This window comes from Carex rostrata, chromosome 32 (genome assembly GCF_964058835.1).
Source record: "Carex rostrata chromosome 32, lpCarRost1.2, whole genome shotgun sequence".
Lineage (NCBI taxonomy): Eukaryota > Viridiplantae > Streptophyta > Magnoliopsida > Poales > Cyperaceae > Carex > Carex rostrata.
The window spans coordinates 5,557,796-5,579,050 of NC_135949.1; the positions used below are offsets into that span (position 1 = coordinate 5,557,796).

At 32.5% G+C, this 21,255-nt stretch overlaps 1 protein-coding gene and 2 long non-coding RNA genes across 3 annotated transcripts; 2 read left to right on the forward strand and 1 right to left on the reverse strand.

Moving 5' to 3' along the window:
* The first annotated feature begins 4,812 nt into the window (after positions 1 to 4,812).
* LOC144548193 (thaumatin-like protein 1) lies at positions 4,813 to 6,905 on the forward strand. The gene is made up of 3 exons (XM_078296896.1): positions 4,813 to 4,970; positions 5,557 to 5,792; positions 6,179 to 6,905. Exons 1-3 carry the CDS (start codon positions 4,913 to 4,915, stop codon positions 6,623 to 6,625), a joined length of 741 nt encoding a protein of 246 aa, XP_078153022.1. The 5' UTR covers positions 4,813 to 4,912; the 3' UTR covers positions 6,626 to 6,905.
* Positions 6,906 to 10,331: 3,426 nt separating this feature from the next.
* On the reverse strand, positions 10,332 to 11,346 carry LOC144548164 (uncharacterized). The gene is made up of 2 exons (XR_013509271.1): positions 11,114 to 11,346; positions 10,332 to 10,811 (listed from the first exon to the last, which is right to left on the reverse strand). It is a non-coding gene; the product is annotated as an uncharacterized LOC144548164 (long non-coding RNA).
* A 1,006-nt stretch (positions 11,347 to 12,352) lies between these two features.
* LOC144548198 (uncharacterized) lies at positions 12,353 to 13,086 on the forward strand. The gene is made up of 2 exons (XR_013509284.1): positions 12,353 to 12,472; positions 12,571 to 13,086. It is a non-coding gene; the product is annotated as an uncharacterized LOC144548198 (long non-coding RNA).
* Positions 13,087 to 21,255: the final 8,169 nt, after the last annotated feature.

The window sequence follows — 21,255 nt, forward strand, 5'->3', positions numbered from 1 at the left end:
TTAATGATTCATAATCTTCTCATTTTGCCCTTATCTAAATAATAGTTAAAAAATATCAAAAAAATATAAAATTTGGTCTCCAAACACATTTTAATATAAAGATCATGTTGAATTGTTACGATCGAGTATTTGTATTTTGAAGATAAAAATAAAAATGTATAGTGTGAGTGGAATACGAAAACAATTAATAGAGCATATATTACTTAAAAAAATATTTGTATACGTATCTATATCTATATTTAGTTTTACCAATATTAATTTGGAATCTATAACACGTAGATGAGATAAATCAATTTAGTGACATGATAATTTTAGCAAAATTCCAAATATAATATAAGTACCAAGTGGTCAAAAATTAAGTTGAAAATCAGGTTATTAGACGTACAATAAAATATCCACCAAATTTTATTTGTCTTGTCTTAATGAAGTTTAATGATGTAGTTCCCTCACAAGTTAAATGTCAACTTTATAATTAATAAATTAGTTAATAATTCCAAGACAAATAAATGTTAAGTGTCAACTTTATTAATGTTAAATGTTAAATGTCGACTTTATTAATATTAAATGTTAAATGTCAACTTTATTAATGTTAAATGTTAAATGTCAACTTTAATAATTCCGAGAGAAATAAATCCAATGAATCTTAAATCTTACGTACATTATTAATGAATTAGTTACTTAACACCCTTTAAAAGATACTAATATCGTGGCCGTGCTTTGCAACGAGATATATTATAAAATTAAATAGAATATGAAAAGACTTTTTTTATTTGACATTCATACAAAATTAAAAAATATTTAAATGAACATAAAAGACACAAATGAAAAAAAAATTCAAATAATAAATAACAATAAAGAAGCAACAACAAATAATAAAAAACATATCAAATATAACATGAAAAAAAATCTTGAAGTATCATTGCAATTTAATATCTAATTTTCTCCACAAGCAAGACAAGTCATTAAACGATTTAGATGAGAAATGATTAAAGAAAAAAATTTGAAAAAGATATGATTAAATAATTTAAATAAGGATTTTCTCTACATATATATTCTTGATGGAAATTTCTCTACATATTATTTCTCTAAACGAAAGTTCTAGATATTCTTCATTTTCTCTCCAGATCAGAAATATAGGATTGTTTCTATCAGCACAAGATATGTTATTCATCTATTCACAAAAATACAGTAGCCCTAAACAAAATCCAAAAATATATGATTATTTCAATTTTCATTGTCGAAACTATAGAGGAAAAGGAGAAATGAAATGGAGGAAATGAAGAAATAAGGAAATAAGTTAATTGTAAGAATCAAAGATAGCTGTAAGGAGAAATAAGAAATCAAATTGATAGGGATTCAGTCAATTTTAATGTGACAAACCATGTAATAGTCTATGTAGCAAGTATATTTTTAACTAAATTTAGACTTCTGCACATAAAATATATGTATCTAATCAAAAGAAGACAGATTATGTGATTAGAGACTAATATTCAATTCAAAAATTTATCCTTCAATCTCAACCGTTGACGGATCAGGACAACTACGTTTAATCCATATTGAAATGTGCTTGGAGACCAAATTTTATATTTTTTTGGAATTTTTTTACTATTTATTAAGCATTTTTGAAAATTGTTGTTTTGCTGTGAACAGTGAAAAACAGTAAAATTTTCTGGACCATCAGATCAGCGACTTTCAAAATTGCTTAATAAACAGTAAAAAAATTCCAAAAAATATAAAATTTGGTCTCCAAGCACATTTCAATATGGAGAACAAGATGAACGGTTTGGATCGACGTTTTGAACTTTAAAATCGCAAAATATGAGCATGAAGTAAAATAGTCGCTTTACTTCGCAACTCACCGTAGCCCATCTCTCTCTCTCTCTCTCTTTATATATATATATATAGAGAGAGAGAGACTAATGTGCATTCGTATGCATATGGCCCGATTGCATACGGTCCAAATTTAAAATTTTAAAATCCAAAACGTCGATCCGAACCGTTCATCTTGTTCTCCATATTAATATGTGCTTGGAGACCAAATTTTATATTTTCTAAATTTTTTTTACTATTTATTAAGCCAGTTTGAAAATTGTTGATCCAACGGTGGCTTAACAAAACAGTAAAATCAACAGCCATCGTTGGATCAGCAATTTTCAAAGTGGCTTAATAAATAGTAAAAAAATTCAGAAAAATGTAAAATTTGGTCTCCAAGCACATATTAATATGGAGAATAAGATAAATGGTTCGGATCGACGTTTTGGATTTTGAAATTTTAAATTTGGACCGTATGCATATCGGACCATATGCATACGAATGCACATTAGTCACTCTCTCTCTCTCTCTCTCTCTCTTTCTATATATATATATATATATATATATATATATATATATATATATATATATACTAGTATCATACTCATGCGTTGCAACGGGATATATTATAAGAAACAAATATATCAATGAAAGTAATAATTATCTAAAAATTAAGACACATGTTAATAGAAAATTTATATGATTTTGTATTTTTAATTAACTTTAATCGTGATCTCTAATAAAAATTTGATGATATGATGATTCTTTATTTTTAAGTACCAATAATATCAAATAATAGCTCGATTCGAATCTAATATCAAATATCATACAATAATTCAATATCGACATATAATATGATATAAAAAAAAACATAAATAAAAAGCGTTATCATGTGTATGTATAGGATATATATATATACACACATATTATAAGAGAAATATATACTTACACACACGTTCCAATTTTGTATTCTTCTTCTTCTTTGTTTTTAATTTAGAATACACACACACACACACATTGATATATTATATATTGAAAATATATTTTAAATTGCCCACACCAATATGTATAGAAACAAAGAAAGAAAAATAAGGAAATAAAAAAAATTGATTTACATTATGATCCGTATAGAAACGAAGAAGAAGTAAGGAAACAAATAAATAAGAAAATGGAAGGTGGAGTCTCCAATAAATCTAAAAAAATAGTAAAAAATTTCCAAAAAAATGTAAAATTTGGTCTCCAAACACATATTAATATGGAGAACAAGATGAACTGTTCGGATCGACCGTTAGGATTTTGAAAACTCGAATATTGAGCCGTAGCATGGGAGGCCTCTATACAACCCATCAGGGCCGGTCCTGAAGATTTCGGGGCCCGGGGCGAGAGAAAAATTTGTGATCTTAATATAAATACTTTTTTTTATTGATATATCAATAGATCATACAAAATATAAGGGACATAAAGCTAATACCCTTCAAAATAAAACACATACAACGAGTCAATGATTAACATACCCATATCATGCTTCTTGCTACTTGTTTTTTGCTCCTTACTCCTTGCTTATTGATAAACCAATTCTAATACCTTCCTTGTATTTTGTATCTACACAAAAAGCACGTATAAACCACATCTTATCTGAAATGACCCCTCCTTGCATTTTTAGAAGCAAAATCATCAATTATATGTTCAACATCAATAGTTTTCAACATATTTTTTTCAACACTTAATATTGTTAATCCATTCAACCTATCTTGAGTCATAGTTGTTCGTAAATAAGATTTTATCAACTTTAATTTTGAAAAACTCCTTTCTGCAGATGCCACAGTAATAGGTACAGTTAGTAAAACTCTATAAGCAACCAAAACATCATTCTCTATTTCTTTTTTCGCTACCTAATGCATATTTTCTAGAAAATATTATTTAAAATTAAAAGATAAAACAAAGTAATAGAACGATAAAACCTAGGCAATGAGATAGAGCAATCCAATATAGAGGCCGTGCCGTTGCCGCGCTTGCTGACAATTTTCTAGGTTTCTGGAATCACGTTGACAATTTTCTAGGTTTTTGGAATCACGTTGGATGTGTCATCGTTGATTGTTGAACAATAGTGTTGATTGTTTCTTGGTATAACCTCAATTAATTTCTTGGCATATATGCTTTCGTATAATTTAGTGAGCAATATTGTTGAAGAATATATTGAAAGTTTCAAAATAAAGAAACTTTGACCAACAGTGAAATGAAAAAATAAAAAAAAGGAATGATTGAATCACGGATATCAATCAGATTTTAATACAACCATTCACGGATATCAATCAGAGATTTTAATAACAACCACTACAACAATGTAGATACTTTTTGCGAGAGAAAAAACAAATTTATGACGGTACTCCCTCGCGAAAAGTATCGTCGCAAAAAGAAAAAGCTAAAGAATGAGAGTAGTCCGTCGCAAAAAGTCATTTTTTTATCCTCGCGAAAGGTGTCTCATTCTTGTTGTGAACGTATCACATATATAATTGATCTTCTGTTTTGCAATTTTAATACATACAATTTTTTTTTTTAATTTTCAGGGCCCTTCTGGAGTTTGGGGCCCAGGGCCATTGCCCTGGCTGCCCTGGGTCAGGGCCGGCACTGCAACCCATAGCATATTAGCCAAATCTTATATATATGAGTAAGACTAAAATGCCTCATTATTTCATGCCCCAATCATTGTCCCGCATTTTTTACTTTTGTTTTTAAAGTCCAAACAATCGATTCGAACTGCTCAACATGATCTCCATATTAAAATGTGCTTGGAGACCAAATTTTATTATTTTTGAAATTTTTCAAAATCGGAAAATTCTGGATCACACAGAAAAATTCGTTCACTGCCTCACTGTCAGGTTGGCATCTGGCAATCAATCAATACAACAATTACATCGCTAATTTCGCCCAAGAATCTGTTGCCACACAGCAAATATACCAATGGGACAAGGACTCGAAACAAACCGTTGTTCGATGATTTCAAATGCATGAAAGTTTGTTTCTGTTCTCCATGCCTTTTTAGGTCTCCTATAAAAAGGACCTGACATATCCATAAACCCTATTGAGCTCTCTCTCAACAATGGCTACGCTTAAATTGTATTTGCTTCTGTTCTCCATTCCTGCGCTGCTTTTTCAAGGTTACATATATTTGTCTCTTTTACTTACTACAGCTTTAATTTAGTGTTAATTATATACGAGGATTCAAATGCCTCTATTTTTTGTGTCTCCGTCATGTTTTTATTTTTTTAAACATTAATCAATTTAAAACTTAAATAACATAATAAAACCATTAGATTTAACCTATATCATAATTTTTTTCTATGCACTATAAAATATTACGACATTTTGACTTTGTTTTGATCGGTATCAAGAGCTTGCAAAAATACATTGATATAGATAAATTTGAAAGTTGATTTTTAAACTTATTGATTCATATAAAAACAATACCCAAAAGTGATAATTTTTTTATGTGCATGTAGAGAAAATGATATAGATCACGTGTAACAGTTTTTTCTGACATATAGGCTTTAAAAAAATTGTTATTAAAAAATTAAGAAGTAAAGACATAACGGAAGCATAAAAAATAAAAACATTTGAACTCTCCTTATTATATATACCATTGTCATATCTCCCATAAATTGCACATATATAGGTCATTTTGATCAAAGAAAGCAAATTTAAGAAAATATATAAGAGGATTAATGATCGATATTTCTTGCGCAGATGTTATGTCGACTTCGTTTACGTTCCAAAACAATTGCGGCTACACTGTGTGGCCTGGGCTGATCTCTAATGCAAACTTGCCGATGATGCCAAGTACTGGCTTTGAGCTCCAGAATGGAGCATCTAGGACACTTGAAGCGCCCACCAGTTGGGGGGGAAACATGTGGGCCCGCACGAACTGCATGACCGATTCTTCCGGCAAGTTCTCTTGCGTCACCGGCGACTGTGGTGGCCAGGTTTTCAATGATAACTATGCCTCTTGCTTTTATCAACCGAACTACAATTAATTTTTATTTGGCATCTTTTTTTCTTCTTCTTTTTTTTGATAAAAGTGAGCATTGCTGACCAATTTCATATTGAAATCATGCTTGTCTTTAAATGGGCGGTACCAAACAGCTGGTACCTACAAAATATACTTGCAACTACAAAAAAAAAAACCTAAGTAATAAAGTATCAGATCGATTAAGTACCTACTACATGCCCTTGCAAAAGTTTTTTCCTAAAAAAACATACAAATCCGTCACTAATACAGACCATCTATCATAAAAAGAAGCACTGTTATATTTGACATCTTTCTGCAGAAAAATACTTGTGAATTAAACAACTTAAATTTCTACCTCAGCTTGAATGCAATGGTGTTGGTGGCGTCCCACCAAAGACGCTGACCGAATTTACATTGCAAGATAGTGATGGGAAAGACACTTACGACATAAGCAACGTTGACGGATTCAACGTGCCGGTCTCGATCACCCCTCAGGGTGGATCGGATTGCACCTCACCCTCATGTGCTACCAATATCAACTCCTTGTGCCCGCAAGAGTTGCAGGAGAAAGGACCTGACGGGTCAGTTGTCGCGTGCAAGAGTGCATGTGAGGCCTTCAACACGGATCTGTATTGCTGTCGAGGGGCTTACGAAAGTACAGACGCATGTGTGAACGCCAACAAGGATCAGCCTTACCCGAAGATTTTTAAAGATGCATGCCCCCAGGCGTATAGTTATGCTCATGACGATCAGTCCAGTACTTTTACTTGTGTTGGGGCAAATTATGTGATTACTTATTGTCCTTAATATGTCTATTTTATGTTAAGAAAAACTATCTTTATATTACCAGTTAACATACTGTTATAGTTGAGACGACCACTGTCATGCCATCGATTATTTCCTCTCAACCGTCTGATTGGAAATGGATGCATGGCTTGGTTTGTATGAATAAAGGATGGCTTGGATTGTATGAAAATCCACTCTATTGTAACATTATATGGTTTGGAAGTTGTATTACTATGGAATAAAAATTCAGATGAAGATTTACTGTTCTCAGAGATGAGAAATATGTAACTTGTCATAAAAATTTCATTGTTTTTTTAATTTGTTTCATAGTTGAATTGAATTCCATAACCATAATGGTAACACATTCACTGATAATCTCTTGCGGTGGACACAGACGATTCCTCAAGATTAATTCGTCAAAAGAAATAACTAGAAAAGAAATACAAAGATAAAAATAGATCAACATGAAGAACAGTCCAAGCACACTTCTTCTAAAAATGCAGTAGATATCATAAGACAAGTGCTAGCATATATAGGAAAACAACTTCATATGAGCGAGGCCATGGTACTATGCATATCTTCATTTTTAAAAGTCTAAACAGTCGATGCGAACAGTTCAACATGATCTTCATACGAAACATCGGGACATGTACAAAATATAGCATACATGATAAATTCAATTGTCGAGGCATGTGGAATCTTACTCATGCGGTCTCGCTCAACTTGTGTCGAAGGACACTGATTCTTGCAAAGATTTATGCCACTTGACATAGGTAAGGAACCTCTCTTTGAATCCTGCATGTTGAATTTCTTCAACACTTTGTCAATGTATGTACTTTGGCTCAATGCAATTAGCCTTTTTGATCTATTCCTATATATTATTATTCCCAATATGTAAGTCGCTTCACCGAAATCTTTTATTGAAAAACTATTTTTCAGCAAAGTTTTAACTGATTCAAGCAAAGGAATGTCATTTCCAATTAACAGAATGTCATCCACATATAAAACAAGAAAAACAAGTGCGCTCCCACTAGTCTTTTTGTAACCACAAGGTTCTTCTTCGTTCTTGATGAATCCAAATTCCTTGACCACTTGATTAAAACAAATATTCCAACTCCAAGATACTTGCTTCAATCCATAAATAGATTTTTGAAGTTTACATACCTTCCTAGCATTATTTGGATCGACAAAACCTTCGGGTTGTGTCATGTACATATCCTCGTTCAAGTTTTCATTAAGGAAAGCAGTTTTGATATCCATTAGTCAAATCTCATAATCATAGTATGCGGCAATTGCTAGGATTATCCGAGTTGACTTAAGTATCGCAATTGGTGAAAAAGTTTTATTATAGTCAATACCATGAATTTGCTTGAAACTTTTTGCTACCAAGCATGCTTTGTGAATGTAAACAATCTCATCCATGTCAATTTTCCTTTTAAAGACCCATTTACACTCAATGGTTCTTATGCCATTAGGTAAATTAATCAAGCTCCAAACTTGATTGTCTTCCATGGATTGCATTTTGGGCTTCAAGCCACTTATCAGAGTCCGGGCTCACCATCGTTTCGTGAAATGTCGTCATAGGCCCATTGTTGTCCAACAATAATATGTCGCGTTGTTCTATCATGAGCAACAAATACCTATGAGGTATACGACGTTCCCTATCCGACCTTCGTAGCGGTAGTGTCTCGTGTACAGGTTCCACAATATCTTGTGGTTCCTGTTGAGTTATAGGAGTATTCTCTTGTATATCTTGAATTTCTTCGAGATGCACATTACTTCCACTAACACTTTTGGAAAAAAAAACTCTTTATCCAAAAAGACATTACTCTGAAATTATTGATCCAATTCTCGCATTGAAACTCAAATTAGAATTTTCTCACCAAAATAAAGCAGCACATAGATTATTCAAAGAAGGTAGTGTGGTAACAGGAGTAATTATGTGCAATCAGTACTCTTTTTCAGACCAGCCAACCAAAGAATTCGTTGTAACTCAGATGATCTAAATTCCCAATCTGAATTGCATATTGTCACCGTGTTAATATCCAAATGGTAGAGGAGCTTACAGATATATTCAAGCCTTAGACGTGCAATTTTTGTGCATAAAGGAAAAAAACAATAGTTTATTGTTCAATGAATTAGAGACAGAGCAAGTCCACTAATTTATGTCAACATGAAGTGTATTAAGTTAATTTATGACAAAACTTCCTTTGAGAACAACTCTTGTTATGCTTTTAATTGATTTAATTTTCAAAATCTGAACGTCTCCTTAAGAAGCACATTAGGTTAATTAGGTTATTACAAAAATATCATATCTGACCTTGTAAATTTCCTCTGATGTGGAATAAACACTCACTTAGTTTATTTATTATTTTTTTTTACTTGTAATTTAATGACAAATCTAAAGTAATCTCAAATTTAATTGACATAAAACCTTGCCTAGCGTCCGTGCACATAATTCCCAAATTAGATATAGTTCCTACCATACACTAACATAATGAATGATGTTAAAGATTACATTATAGTTTTTGTTCTTTGTAGATGGTTCCTTTTACTTCTCCGTTTACAATTCTTCTTTTAATAGTTTGTTTGGCTTACACTATTTATTTTTTGAGAAAAAATAGAGGTCCTGCCTCCATTTGATTTCATTGATTGAATTACAAAAGTTTTGTAATTACATAGGAAAATGGAAAAAGGGAAAAAATAACTGAAGAACAAAAGCTCAAAACAGTTGAGCCTTGATAAGTAACTGTAAGCAACAGAAATTTGAAAACAGGTAGGTAATAGAGAAAAAAAAAAACCTAAATTGGGTTAAGCCCAAAAATTCAAGAAATTCAAGCATCTGTCTCTTCAATGAGCCACTGAATAGATTCCCTTGTACCAGTGGTGACCTTGTTCGTACCAGTGGTATCCATTCCACACCAGTAAGCTCATTTTAGCCGTTATCTCTGAACAGTGCTTCGTGCTTGTTCGTACCAGTGGCTTACACTATTTATTGTTTGATGTTTGTAGGTACAAAGTTCAGTGCAAGGAGCTGAAAATTACCAAGGTCTTTTATGTGAAAGTGTAATGTGATATATGGAGGTCTCATGTAAAAGCAAGATGTAATAGTTAGCAATCTTCAATAATTATGTCATGTTTTGAGAATTGATAATTTGAGGTTATTTTGTTTTATTAGTTTCAAATGAATTATATATTAGTGGCCTTTTTCTTAGTTGCATGTCCGATGTTGGTAGTTGGTACCGTAATAATTGAATTATATTATGATGAGTCAAGATAGACGACTGCAATTTTAAAATAAAAATAAAAACTACAAGTCCGTGTAAACAAGCTATATTATCTATTTGACAACCATCATCATTTGCAATTCACAAAACATGATGACTACAATTCTCGAATTGAAACTTAGATATATCAGTACAAAACATTCAAATTTGCTACAAGTTCATGCCTTGTTATAATTTCAATCAATGATTAACAACTATTTTCTAATTCACCAAAAGCCAATGCAATGGAAGTGTTTCAACAGAGAAAAAAAATGCAGACTTGCAAGCTTGATAGCACACAAAACATTGCATTATTGTTTACCTTAGAATGACTACCAACTACTACCGCAACAATAGCCTGCCAAATAAGAGTATACAAAAATCAAATCAAGATTAGACTTCTGATAGTTCAATTAGATTAAATAGATAGAGAAAAACACCAGTAATGAACTAGAAACAAATAGCTAAAATAAACTACATGATCACATATATTGGTATCAGACAATTATAAGAATTGACACGTTCATAAAAATAAGTTGACTATTTACAACATAAGAATATTTTTACACGAAAAAATGATTTGCTATCACCAGCATTTTTGTAATCCCACTGTATATATCCATAAAAATAAAAATAAAAATAAAAGCTTATTTCCTAAATTATCCTCCATAGCCTTTTGACTCTTTCTTTCACTGGTATATCTCTAATACATTGAGACAACTAGAATTTCTCCTGCTCGCCCATCAATTGTGGAGTTATGAATATTGGATGATTACCTCTCAGTTTTTGCATGACCCACCATACTCGCACACCTCAAGCTTGAAGCTGCTTGGTATCTCTCTCCTTGCTCTTAACCATTTTCATTAGGCATTCACTCTTGATTCTCCGATTTCCCCATTGAAGAGGCTCTTGCATCTCCAATTGCTCATCTCTTCTTTTAGCTATTTAGAAAAACATGGTAAGATAATTAGTATCTACATAATGAAACAAGGACAAGAAAAGGGTGAATTGGGTAATTTTAATTAGTAGAGTACTACTCATGCATCATACTAAAAGCAACAAGCACTATAATAATGCAAATAAAATAATTAATGTAAATTTGAGCTAATTTGACGCAAATTCCACAAAATAAAACTAATTTTTAAGAACATCGAGGGTAACAGACAAAATATCATGTTCTACATCGGCTTGAACATATCAATATCATACTAGAATAAGCCGTCTTTGCACTGTACAGTCTTACCATATGCCTAAAACAAAAAGAAAAGAAGCCTAAATCCGAGGGGAGAAGGGGTGTGGAGGGGAGGTAGCTTCTTCTTCGAACGATCTGACGGTGAGGCTCCATCTCTCCTCTTCCGAATCCAGGGTTTCGTGAGGAGAGGCTGTGTTAGAGAGAGGGGGTGGCAACGATGGGAATAGAGAGAAACGAAGAGAGGGAAGGGAACTGGAGGCGACCAATGGAACAGGTGGTTTTTGTTTTCTTCAATAAAGATCGGCGACTCCATCATTTATTTCATCTGAGAAAATAAATTAAACAAGGAAAGCGTGAAAATTTATTTAGGGCTAGGATATTCACTTTTTAGTCTTCACCTATATTTTGGGCTTTATTGGGCCTCGACTAATCAAATCCAGTACAAAAATGCTACAATTTTGTTTGTATTTCCGACGGAACATGTTATTTTCAGAATAAATATGTGACAATAACACAGTTAACAAAAATAAATTTAAAGTTATAAATATAATCTTTATACTTAAGATATGTTATGTATAAAACATTCAAATTATGATGTAACTTTGAAAACTGATTAGATTACAAATCAAGCTATATAGACTGGGTTTCAAAACACACTGTGTAATGAAAAGGAGAGGAGATGAGAGGGCAGTGCAAATTTTCACCTTCTCTACACTTATTTGAAGAATCACAAAAATTGCTGAATCATACATTGACATTACAGCAGAAAGGAGTATCAACAACTGGTATAAGCGACCGGAATTGACGCCGGTCTCTGATACTAAATTTTTCAAAAATAAAAAATAAATTACATTTTGTTAGGCGACTACTGGTATCAGCGACCGGTGCCAAAACCGGTCTCTTAAAGTTTTTTTTTTTTTTAATTGCTGAAATTTTGAGGTAAAACGCGCAGGCGCCAGAACCTCTCTCTCCCCGCGCCAGAATCCCAATCGGAACCCTTCTAATTCAAAACGCGCGGCTACTAATCGGAACCCCAAATCCTTCTCCATAATCGATCGCCTCTCTTCTTCAAACATTTCTCTCTCGCCTCAGACCGACAACCCTCATCATCTCTCTCTCGCTCTCTCGCCGGACCAGCCAAGACCAGTGGCAAGACACAAACATCAAGAGCCTCGTGTAATTGCTCATGTCGACATGGATTGCTTCCATGTGCAAGGTTTTTCTTCTCAAATTTCTCAATTTTGGGACCAATTTTAGTTTGATTTGGGTTTCTAAACAAAGATGCATAGATTAACTTGCATAGATGCATCATGTAAAGTAGAAGAAAATCATGTATCGGTAGAGGAGCTTGGCAAAGGCATCAAACAAGACCATAAACCCATTTTAAATAATGAGATGCTTGTTCTCCAGGTTTTTCTCTCTTATATGTTTCTCTATATATTTCACTTAAATTCAATTATTTACTCTGTATTCATAGCTCAAGCCTTGCTTAATTTTTCTTACCACAGAGCTTAGATTTTGATCTTATAGTTTATGCTCCATATATATCGATCAATCAATGGCTTTGTTCAGGACTTGGAAGGGAGCCCTCTTTCTTTCTATTCTGTTTTACCGTGTAAATTGTGTTGTCTTTGTTTTGAATTATTATTTTTATGTTGTAGGAATCTGATGAAGTAAGAAATGGTGAACTTAATTTAGCACTTGCAGGTATTTCTCTTCTTCATTTTATATGAAATTGTTTTTCTTGTCTGAAAGTACATAATGTATATGTATATGTACCAGGTGTGTATTTCTTGAAGGGCAAACAATTTACATATTACAACTTCATAATATGGAAGAACAGATATTGAGATTAGTATTGCTAGCTAGTTATCTGATTACGCCGTATGCTGGAAAGAATGAAAGAAGCAAAAATAATTTATTTTCTTTTACTCTTGTTTTTCTTTTATTTTTCCTTATGAAATTATTTGAATCAATGGTAGTTTTATTTATAGAATTTTCATGAGACAGCTATACAAGAGGCATTATCAAGATACTATGAGTCCGAGAAGATGGAGATTGTTAACTTTTCAAGGTACAAACCAATTTGTTTTTTCTTTATTAAATTTAGAAAAAGGCATGGTTGTCTTGTGATTCTCAATACTTGAAGACTAGAATTTATTTATGTTTGAACTTAAATTTTAATAGCCTTGTGTCAAAAATACCCTTATGTTGAAAACTAGCAAATCAGATAACATAAACTTTGATTATGGTAAAATAAATAGGACAGACAGATAGAGGATTTAATTTCATGCAATTTAGGCTCAAATTTTGATCGATTTGGATTTTTTTGCCATTTTTAATAAATTTTTGAAGTTCAGCCTTTGAAGTGGGAAAAAACAGCAAAAATGACAGCACTGTTCCTAGTTTACCCCTGTGTTTAAGCTACTGTTTGGTATAACTAGGAAGCCCCAAAATTTATGAAACTTTACCAGCATATATAACATCATGTCCTGAGAATTTTCATATAAAGAACATGAAACTTGGCTTAGTAAAACTCTTGGAATGAATTTCTAAAGTTGGCTACGATCCCTAATTGGCTTCCTGTGACAGATCAGCCAGTGTAGGCTGATCAAAAGTCCAAATCCAAAATTCACTTACACAGTTAGATAGAGGACAGAAAAATAAGTGGTTTAGAGCCAAAGTTTTCTCCATTTGGATTTTTCTGCTATTTTGTAACTATTTTCAAAGTTAGACTTTTCAAAAATATAAAAACAGCATACTATACAGCATATATAATTTGAATTTCTCCCTATCAGTTTATCGTTTGAAGTTGAAATTTCTCGCAATAAGTCCTCCTTGCTTGGTACTTTTTTATTAATTGGTGTTACTATTATTTGCATTTGTTAGATTTATGGTTGATCATCATGCTCGGAGAGAACTCGCTGAAATCTATGTTTCACTACAAATGTAAGAAACATCTTTAGAAAATAAGTAAATTTTTAGTACTTAGAAATAGAATGGAGTTTGTAACTTTGTAGAAAAATATCAATGTGTGTATATATATGTCATGGCTTTTTATTTATGTTATATGACATCATGTTGTATGTCAATATTGAATTGTTGTACGATATTTGATATTAAATTCGAATCGAGTTATTATGTATGTTATGATTATTTGATATTATATTTGAATCGAGCTATTATTTGATATTATTGTTTGATCAATGTGAATGTTTGGTACGTGTGGTATCAATTAAATGGGGAAAAAATAAATAACCAAAAAAACCAAAAAAACTGACAGAAGGGTATCAGCGATCGATATTGGGTATGAGAGACCGGTTTCACCGGTCGCTGATTCCTTTACACGACGTTAGCAAAAATCATCAGCGATCAAAAAAATTGGTCTCTGATAAGTTATCAACAACCGGGATGACGTCATTCAGCGACCGGTGATGTCATCAGGCAAGCATCAGCGACTGGTTTTGACCATCAGCCAGGAATTAGCATCAGCGACCGGCGCCATAAGTATTAGAGACCAATGAAACCGATCTCTGATAGTGGGATCCATTGTAGTGTGAGTTCATAAAAATATTTCATTTTGATTTTGTTGTTCTAAAGCAGTTAGGGGTGTTTATTGGGTCTGGTTTAATCAGTTTTGAACCGAACCAAATAAGTTTGTACCAAAAGGTTCGATTTTTTCAGTTTTTTTTAAACTTGGTGATACAGCCAAAGCAAGGTTTTTTCAGTTTAATGGTTTCGTTCGGTTTGCTTTTTAAAACTGAATTATAATTTTGATTCAGTTCGGTTTGAAAATTTTCAAAACCGAAATAATCGAACCGACTGAACTTTTATATATTATGAATTTGACATGAACTGCCCAAGTTTATTTCTTAATACTCCGATTTATTTCTTAATCAATTGCTTTAAATACTTCGGTTTATTTCTTATTATCCCGGTTTATTTCTTAATACTCCGATTTATTTCTTAATATACTTCGATTTATTATAAATCAATTGCTTTAAATACAAAATTAATATATTTTTGCTTTCACTAGTGGAAAAACTGGAATTAGGATCGGCCTATCTGGATCGGCTATATTAAACTACCGACACTAATACCTACCTGGATTGGTTTTTTTCAAAAAAATCGATCCTACAAACTATTTAGATCGGCATTTTTAGTGAACCGATCCTAATATATACACCATTAGGATCGGTTGTTTATCCCAATAGTATTATGATCGGTTATTATAAACAACCGATTCTAATGGTTCATATATTAGGATCGGTTGTTTATAATAACCGATCCTAATACATTATAATATGGATTCACAAAATGTTGGTTCTGCAAAAAAAAAAAGAATTAGGATCGGTTGTTTCAAATAACCGATCCTAATAATACTATTAGGATCGATTTTTTGAAACAACCGATCCTAAATTTTTTTAATGTTGGCTCTACAAAAAAAAAGAAAAAAAAAGAATTAGAATCGGTTTTTTGAAACAACTGATCCTAATGCTAATTTGGCGATAGGGTTTATTTTCGTTTCGCGCCTCTGTACTTAGCCAAAAATTTTGAGTCTCAATACTATTAGGGTCGGTTCAATAAATAACCGATCCTAAAAATAATCATGATCGATTATTTTGAAATTACTGATCCTGATAACTCCCTATATAACCTGCTTAGGGTTCTTATTTTCATTTTGCACCTCTCATTTTCAACTTAGTGTCTCTCTCTATGTCTCTGTCTCTCCCTCTCAAATCCTCAGACCTCCGTGTCTCTCTCTCTGTATCTGTCTCTGTCTCTCCCTCTCCTCCGTGTCTCTCTCTCTATCTCCGTCTCTCCCTCTCAAATCCTCAGACCTCCGTGTCTCTCTCTCTGTCTCTCCCTCTCCTCCGTGTCTCTCTCTCTATCTCCGTCTCTCCCTCTCAAATCCTCAGACCTCCGTGTCTCTCTCTCTGTCTCTCCCTCTCCTCCGTGTCTCTCTCTCTATCTCCGTCTCTCCCTCTCAAATCCTCAGACCTCCGTGTCTCTCTCTCTGTCTCTCCCTCTCCTCCGTGTCTCTCTCTCTATCTCTGTCTGTCCCTCTCAAAGCCAAGCCTCTCGCACCTCCGGCTCAATTGCGTCAGTTTTTAATTTTTGTTATTATTTCAAAAATTAATTAATGGTGTTTGTATATTGTTTTACAGTCTTGAGGACATCTCGCTTAAGTTACTTAATCATCCGGCCGATCAACTATCACGATATTAGCTTTATCTAATTTTCTCATTATTATACTTTTAAAACACTTTTTTTTGTATTTTTCATTGGAAAATATTTTTCCATCTAATTGTTTCCTTTGTTTTTGTTTTTCGGGTCTTTTCTAATCTCAAGTGATGTGATTGCAAAAGAGGTAATTATTGTTTTTTTATTGTTGTGCTTTACATTAATTGCATAAATGTGTATATTGCATAAATGTGTGTTAATTGAAGAAATAGCTCAATCAGTCACTTGTATGTTTGTTAATTATTTTTTTTGGATTTAAATTTCTTGTTATAATATGTAATGCATTATATCTAGATTAACAAAATGTTGGTTCAGAAAGAAAAAAAAAATTAGGATCGGTTGTTTCAAATAACCGATCCTAATAGTACTATTAGGTTCGGTTATTTGAAACAACCGAACCTAATTCTTTTTTTTCCTTTTTTTTGTGGAAACTCGAATTAGGATCGATTGTTTAAAATAACCGATCCTAATTAGTACTATCAGGATCGGTTATTTTAAACAACCGATCCAGATTAACACCCATTAGGATCGGTTGTTGAAAAAAAACCGATCCTAATAGTACTATTAGGATCGGTTCTTTGAAACAACCGAACCTAATTCAAACTTTCAGGATCGGTTGTTTAACCGATTCAGATTAGTTTAGTATTAGTATCGTCCGGATCAAGATCGGTTAAATTCTGATCCTAATGTGCATAAATAACCGATTCTAATTCCAGCTTTTCCACTGGTGTTTGAACTGAACAAACTGAACAAACCAAAACAAAACTTTGGTTCGGTTCAATATGGTTGTAATGCTAGATCAGTTCAGTTCAGTTATATTTTTAAAACCGAATTATAACTTTAATTTATCTAATTAGGTTCAATTTTAATCGAACCGAACCAAACCGAACCAATAAACAACCCTAGAAGCAGTTATTCGAGTGCGACTAGGATCGGTCGTCCTTCGCTCTCTCTCTCTTCTCTTTACGTAAACCCTCGTGAAGCACACTCTTCATTTCTTTCATTAGAAATTCAAATTTTATTATTTGGAAAATGGAGTGATTGATTTTTTTTTCTTTAAAAACTAGATTGAACCACATTCGACTTTGTGCAGGTTGGTGCAGTTTCATAGTTTTTTCAGATCTTAAATTACAACCTGATCATATATTTGTTTGAAAACTAACATGACCACAAATTTGTTCAAAAACTTCTGAGACTGTACCATTGGTGTGGTTTCATCTCTTTGGTGGAACCACATCATTCGTATGGTTCAATCTATCTTTTTAATAAAAATAAAATCAATCAAGTAATTTTCCAAAGATTAGATATTTTTTAGTTTCTTAAATTTAAAAAAAAACTCTTTTAAAATCGATATATGATCAATAATCAAGCAATTCTCAATGAATTTTTTTTATAAACCATAATTAGAAAAATGTTTTTTATGAAACCAACATGATTATTTTTTTTTTTTACAAAAACCATAAGAACCGAAATACCATTTCAGTTCTGAAATTTTTTTTGAGACCGAAATGGCAATTTAGTCCCATTTATTTTTGCAATTTTTCAACATATTTTTTTCTCAAAATCTGTAAAAGCGACTGGGACCGAAATGACAATTCGATCCTAAAAAATAAAAACGAGCTAAAATGACATTTCAGTTTTTATAATTTTTGTAAAAAAAAAAATAATCATGTTGGTTTCATAAAAATCTTTTTTCTAATTACGGTTTATAAAAAAAAATTCATTCTCAATTATATTTACCACAAAAATATAATACAAAAAGTAAAGCAGCCTTTTGCTGGTTGGGTCTTGAGCTTATCCAGGTTAGCTCTATGCCTCTGTGGAGAAAATTAGGCCGGGCCCCAACCATGTGCACCTATAACCCTATATCTTTGTGGGCCCACTACACAGCCTAATCTATGCTCCAATACTCTCCATTTCAACGTACTGTACCATTGATGCATTGATGTATTGATGTATACAAGACATCCATAGTCAATTGGGGAAGCGTATCCTCTGCGGAGTTTTTCCGTGCGGAGCTTTTAATCTGATTCGTTCGTTTCGAATCGGACGGAACATATCAGATTTTGCCCGAATTGAAAAAAAAAATTATCAAAATTTGCGAAGCTTTTAATTGGATCTGTCCGATACGAAACGAACGGACCATATTAAAAGCTACGCACAGCTCCACACGGAAAAACTCCGCAAAGAATACGCTTCCAGTCAATTGGTCCCAATTATGCTTTTGCATTTTCTTTTTTTTCTTTTAGAATATACTATTGATGCATCGTCAATTATGACATTGAATATGATAGTTATTCATTTAGGTCATGTTCGGCTGCCAATCGAAAACGAGAATGAGTTTTGATTCAGATTCAATTTGAATAGCCGAAACATTATTTTCTTGAAAAAAAAATCAATTTGAGTAAATTTTTTTTCTCACGAAAACAATAAAAGCCAAACAGAACCTTAAAGTATAACATAGTCAAATCAACTTGTTATGGATTAGAGCATATTGGTGTCGAAATTATAATGATATCATAGAAATAATATAAATTAACAAGACTGTCTTCTTTTCTGAAATTAATTAGAAAATTTTATGTAGAATTAGAAATTAGAATTGAAATTCTACGTAGAATTAGCCATTAACAATCAGTGACCAAGAATCTGTAATTTTGATAGCATGGGAATTAAAAAGTGATTTTTTTTTTCAGAAAGAAAAAATTACTAATTATGAAATTCTCATACATTTAAAAAATAAATAAAAATAAAAATTATCATGTTAGATTAAAAAACTAATATATAAAGTTCAATATAAATGTTTTTATACACCTTTTCAGAATAAGACAACTCATATATACAATTAAATAATTCTCCATTATAATTTCCACAAAAGGTATCCTAAATTACTCAAAATTAAATAGATGCAATATCTCCATTTTGTCTACACATTACAACCACTCGAATTATTATATAATAGTATTATTATATTTGTCCTCTTCTAGTTAGATTTATGCACACAGAAATGGTCGGATAACATGGCATTGGCATTGGCTGATTTAGTCAGGGAGAGAGCAGATACGGTCTAGTTGGTACGAACTGGAGAGGACATTGTCAAAACAAATAATAGGCCCCATTTGTCAGTGTTCTATCTCCTGTTACTGTCTTCTCTCGTTGTCCTACCCCGGGTAGTCTAGCAGCAGATAGAAAATAACAGTTCACGCGATGGATCATCTCCAACATAGGAACTAGATATTAAAAGTCCTACCAAAATTATAACCGTTAAGATTTTAATAAACGGTTGTGATCATCTCTGTGAAGACTGTAAGACAATCATAAATTTCGTGTGACTGGAGAGGATCCTGGATTAGTTCTGACGCGGAGTAAATCCGTACAAAAAACCCGTCAATTAGTTCTGCACGAATAAAAAGTGGAAAACGATGCAAAGTGGGACCAGGAAACTACTACATCCAGGTCTTGTTTAGTACGTTGTGAACCGGGTGTATATGAGAAATTGAAGAAGAGAAGGTGGTGATTGGTTTATGTTGGACGGCGCAGACAAGGTCAGGTAAAGAAAGTAAGGTCCGGAACATGCGGGAACACGCAGTCTCGAATTTAGTGGTTTTTTGCGTGGACTCGGTCCATGTTTGATTTTTGGCTTCCCGGACCAAATCAACCTCGGCTGCTCAAGTGCTGCTCCTAATGATCCCGGACTAGCATTTAATTCGGAATCAATGGAACTACTAGTATTTAATTCGGGATGTTTATCTTTAATTTTATAATATGGAAAATTTTGAAGACTACATATGAAAAATACGAAGGGTATGTTTCGATGGAAGTTAGAATAGCTAGAATAGTAAAATTTATGAATAACAATTGAGAATAGAAAATAAATAGTGATTTTCATATTAGTATAAAAATGATGCTATTCGGATTAGTAAAAATGTTGTTTGGATTGTAAATTTGAAATAGTGAATAGCTGTAACCGATAAAGAATAGCGTTAACAAGGTGCTAATTAAGATGAAAGATAGACAAGTGGGGTCTCAAATGAATTGTCACAATGTGGAGAATAGCAGAAGTGTCAATTTTATAACTTCGGGACTATGTTAGCAGAAATCTATAAATGAAGCATTTTTTTCTCCCTCTTCACAATTTCGAATAGTAGCTATTCCAACATTACAAGGAATAGATACTATTCTCTATTCTAACTATTCTGAATAGCAAAAATATTATTGATGTGAATTTTACTACACAAGTAATAAATCCTAAAATGCGCTCAATTTGGTTGCAAGTGTACAACCTTATCGAAGAGTACTTAGGGATCGTCTCCACAGGGACAATTTGGAATATTAATTCTAACCTAGCTATTTAATTTAGTAAAAGTGAATTAAAAAGGTTTGTGTTTGTTTAAGAGGTTTGTTTGTCGGTGATCAAACTGAATTAACTAAATTCTAAGGTCGAAATGTGGTTTTTAAGCAAGAATGAGAAATTAGGGTTTCTTAGGGTTCCTATCCACTAATGTCACGATTAATTGATTTATTAAAGTTGTTCTTATAATTATGAAGGCACAGTCGAATGTTATAGGTATAAAGTGATATCTCTATATTAATACCATCTTTAAATTAGTATAAATGTCACCTCTCGGTACTTGGTTACACTAATCCAAAGTCATTAAGTCCTTAACTGTCCCAATTGGTGTAGAAAGTTATTCGTCACCTCTCGGTACTTGGTACAATTTTCTAACCTATCGGGTTAAGCCCGTATAAGACAAGCGTCGCCTCTCGGTACTTAGCCTATCAAATACCCTATTCTTTATGGTCAGGACTAAATATTCAATCTCTCGATTGCAAATACCAAATCCTAGGGTTTCATGCAATTTCGATTAAGTCATCACAATCAAATAATATAAAGAATAGATCATACCAAGGAACAAGTAAAGTAAATATAATATAAAATCAACTAATTCATG

Excerpts from the sequence above, each read along its gene's own strand:
- LOC144548193 (XM_078296896.1), top strand. The coding sequence starts at position 4,913 with ATGGCTACGCTTAAATTGTATTTGCTTCTGTTCTCCATTCCTGCGCTG. Across the intron at positions 4,971-5,556 it reads TCCTGCGCTGCTTTTTCAAG|ATGTTATGTCGACTTCGTTT; the intron begins GTTACATATATT and ends TTTCTTGCGCAG. Across the intron at positions 5,793-6,178 it reads CCGGCGACTGTGGTGGCCAG|CTTGAATGCAATGGTGTTGG; the intron begins GTTTTCAATGAT and ends TTTCTACCTCAG.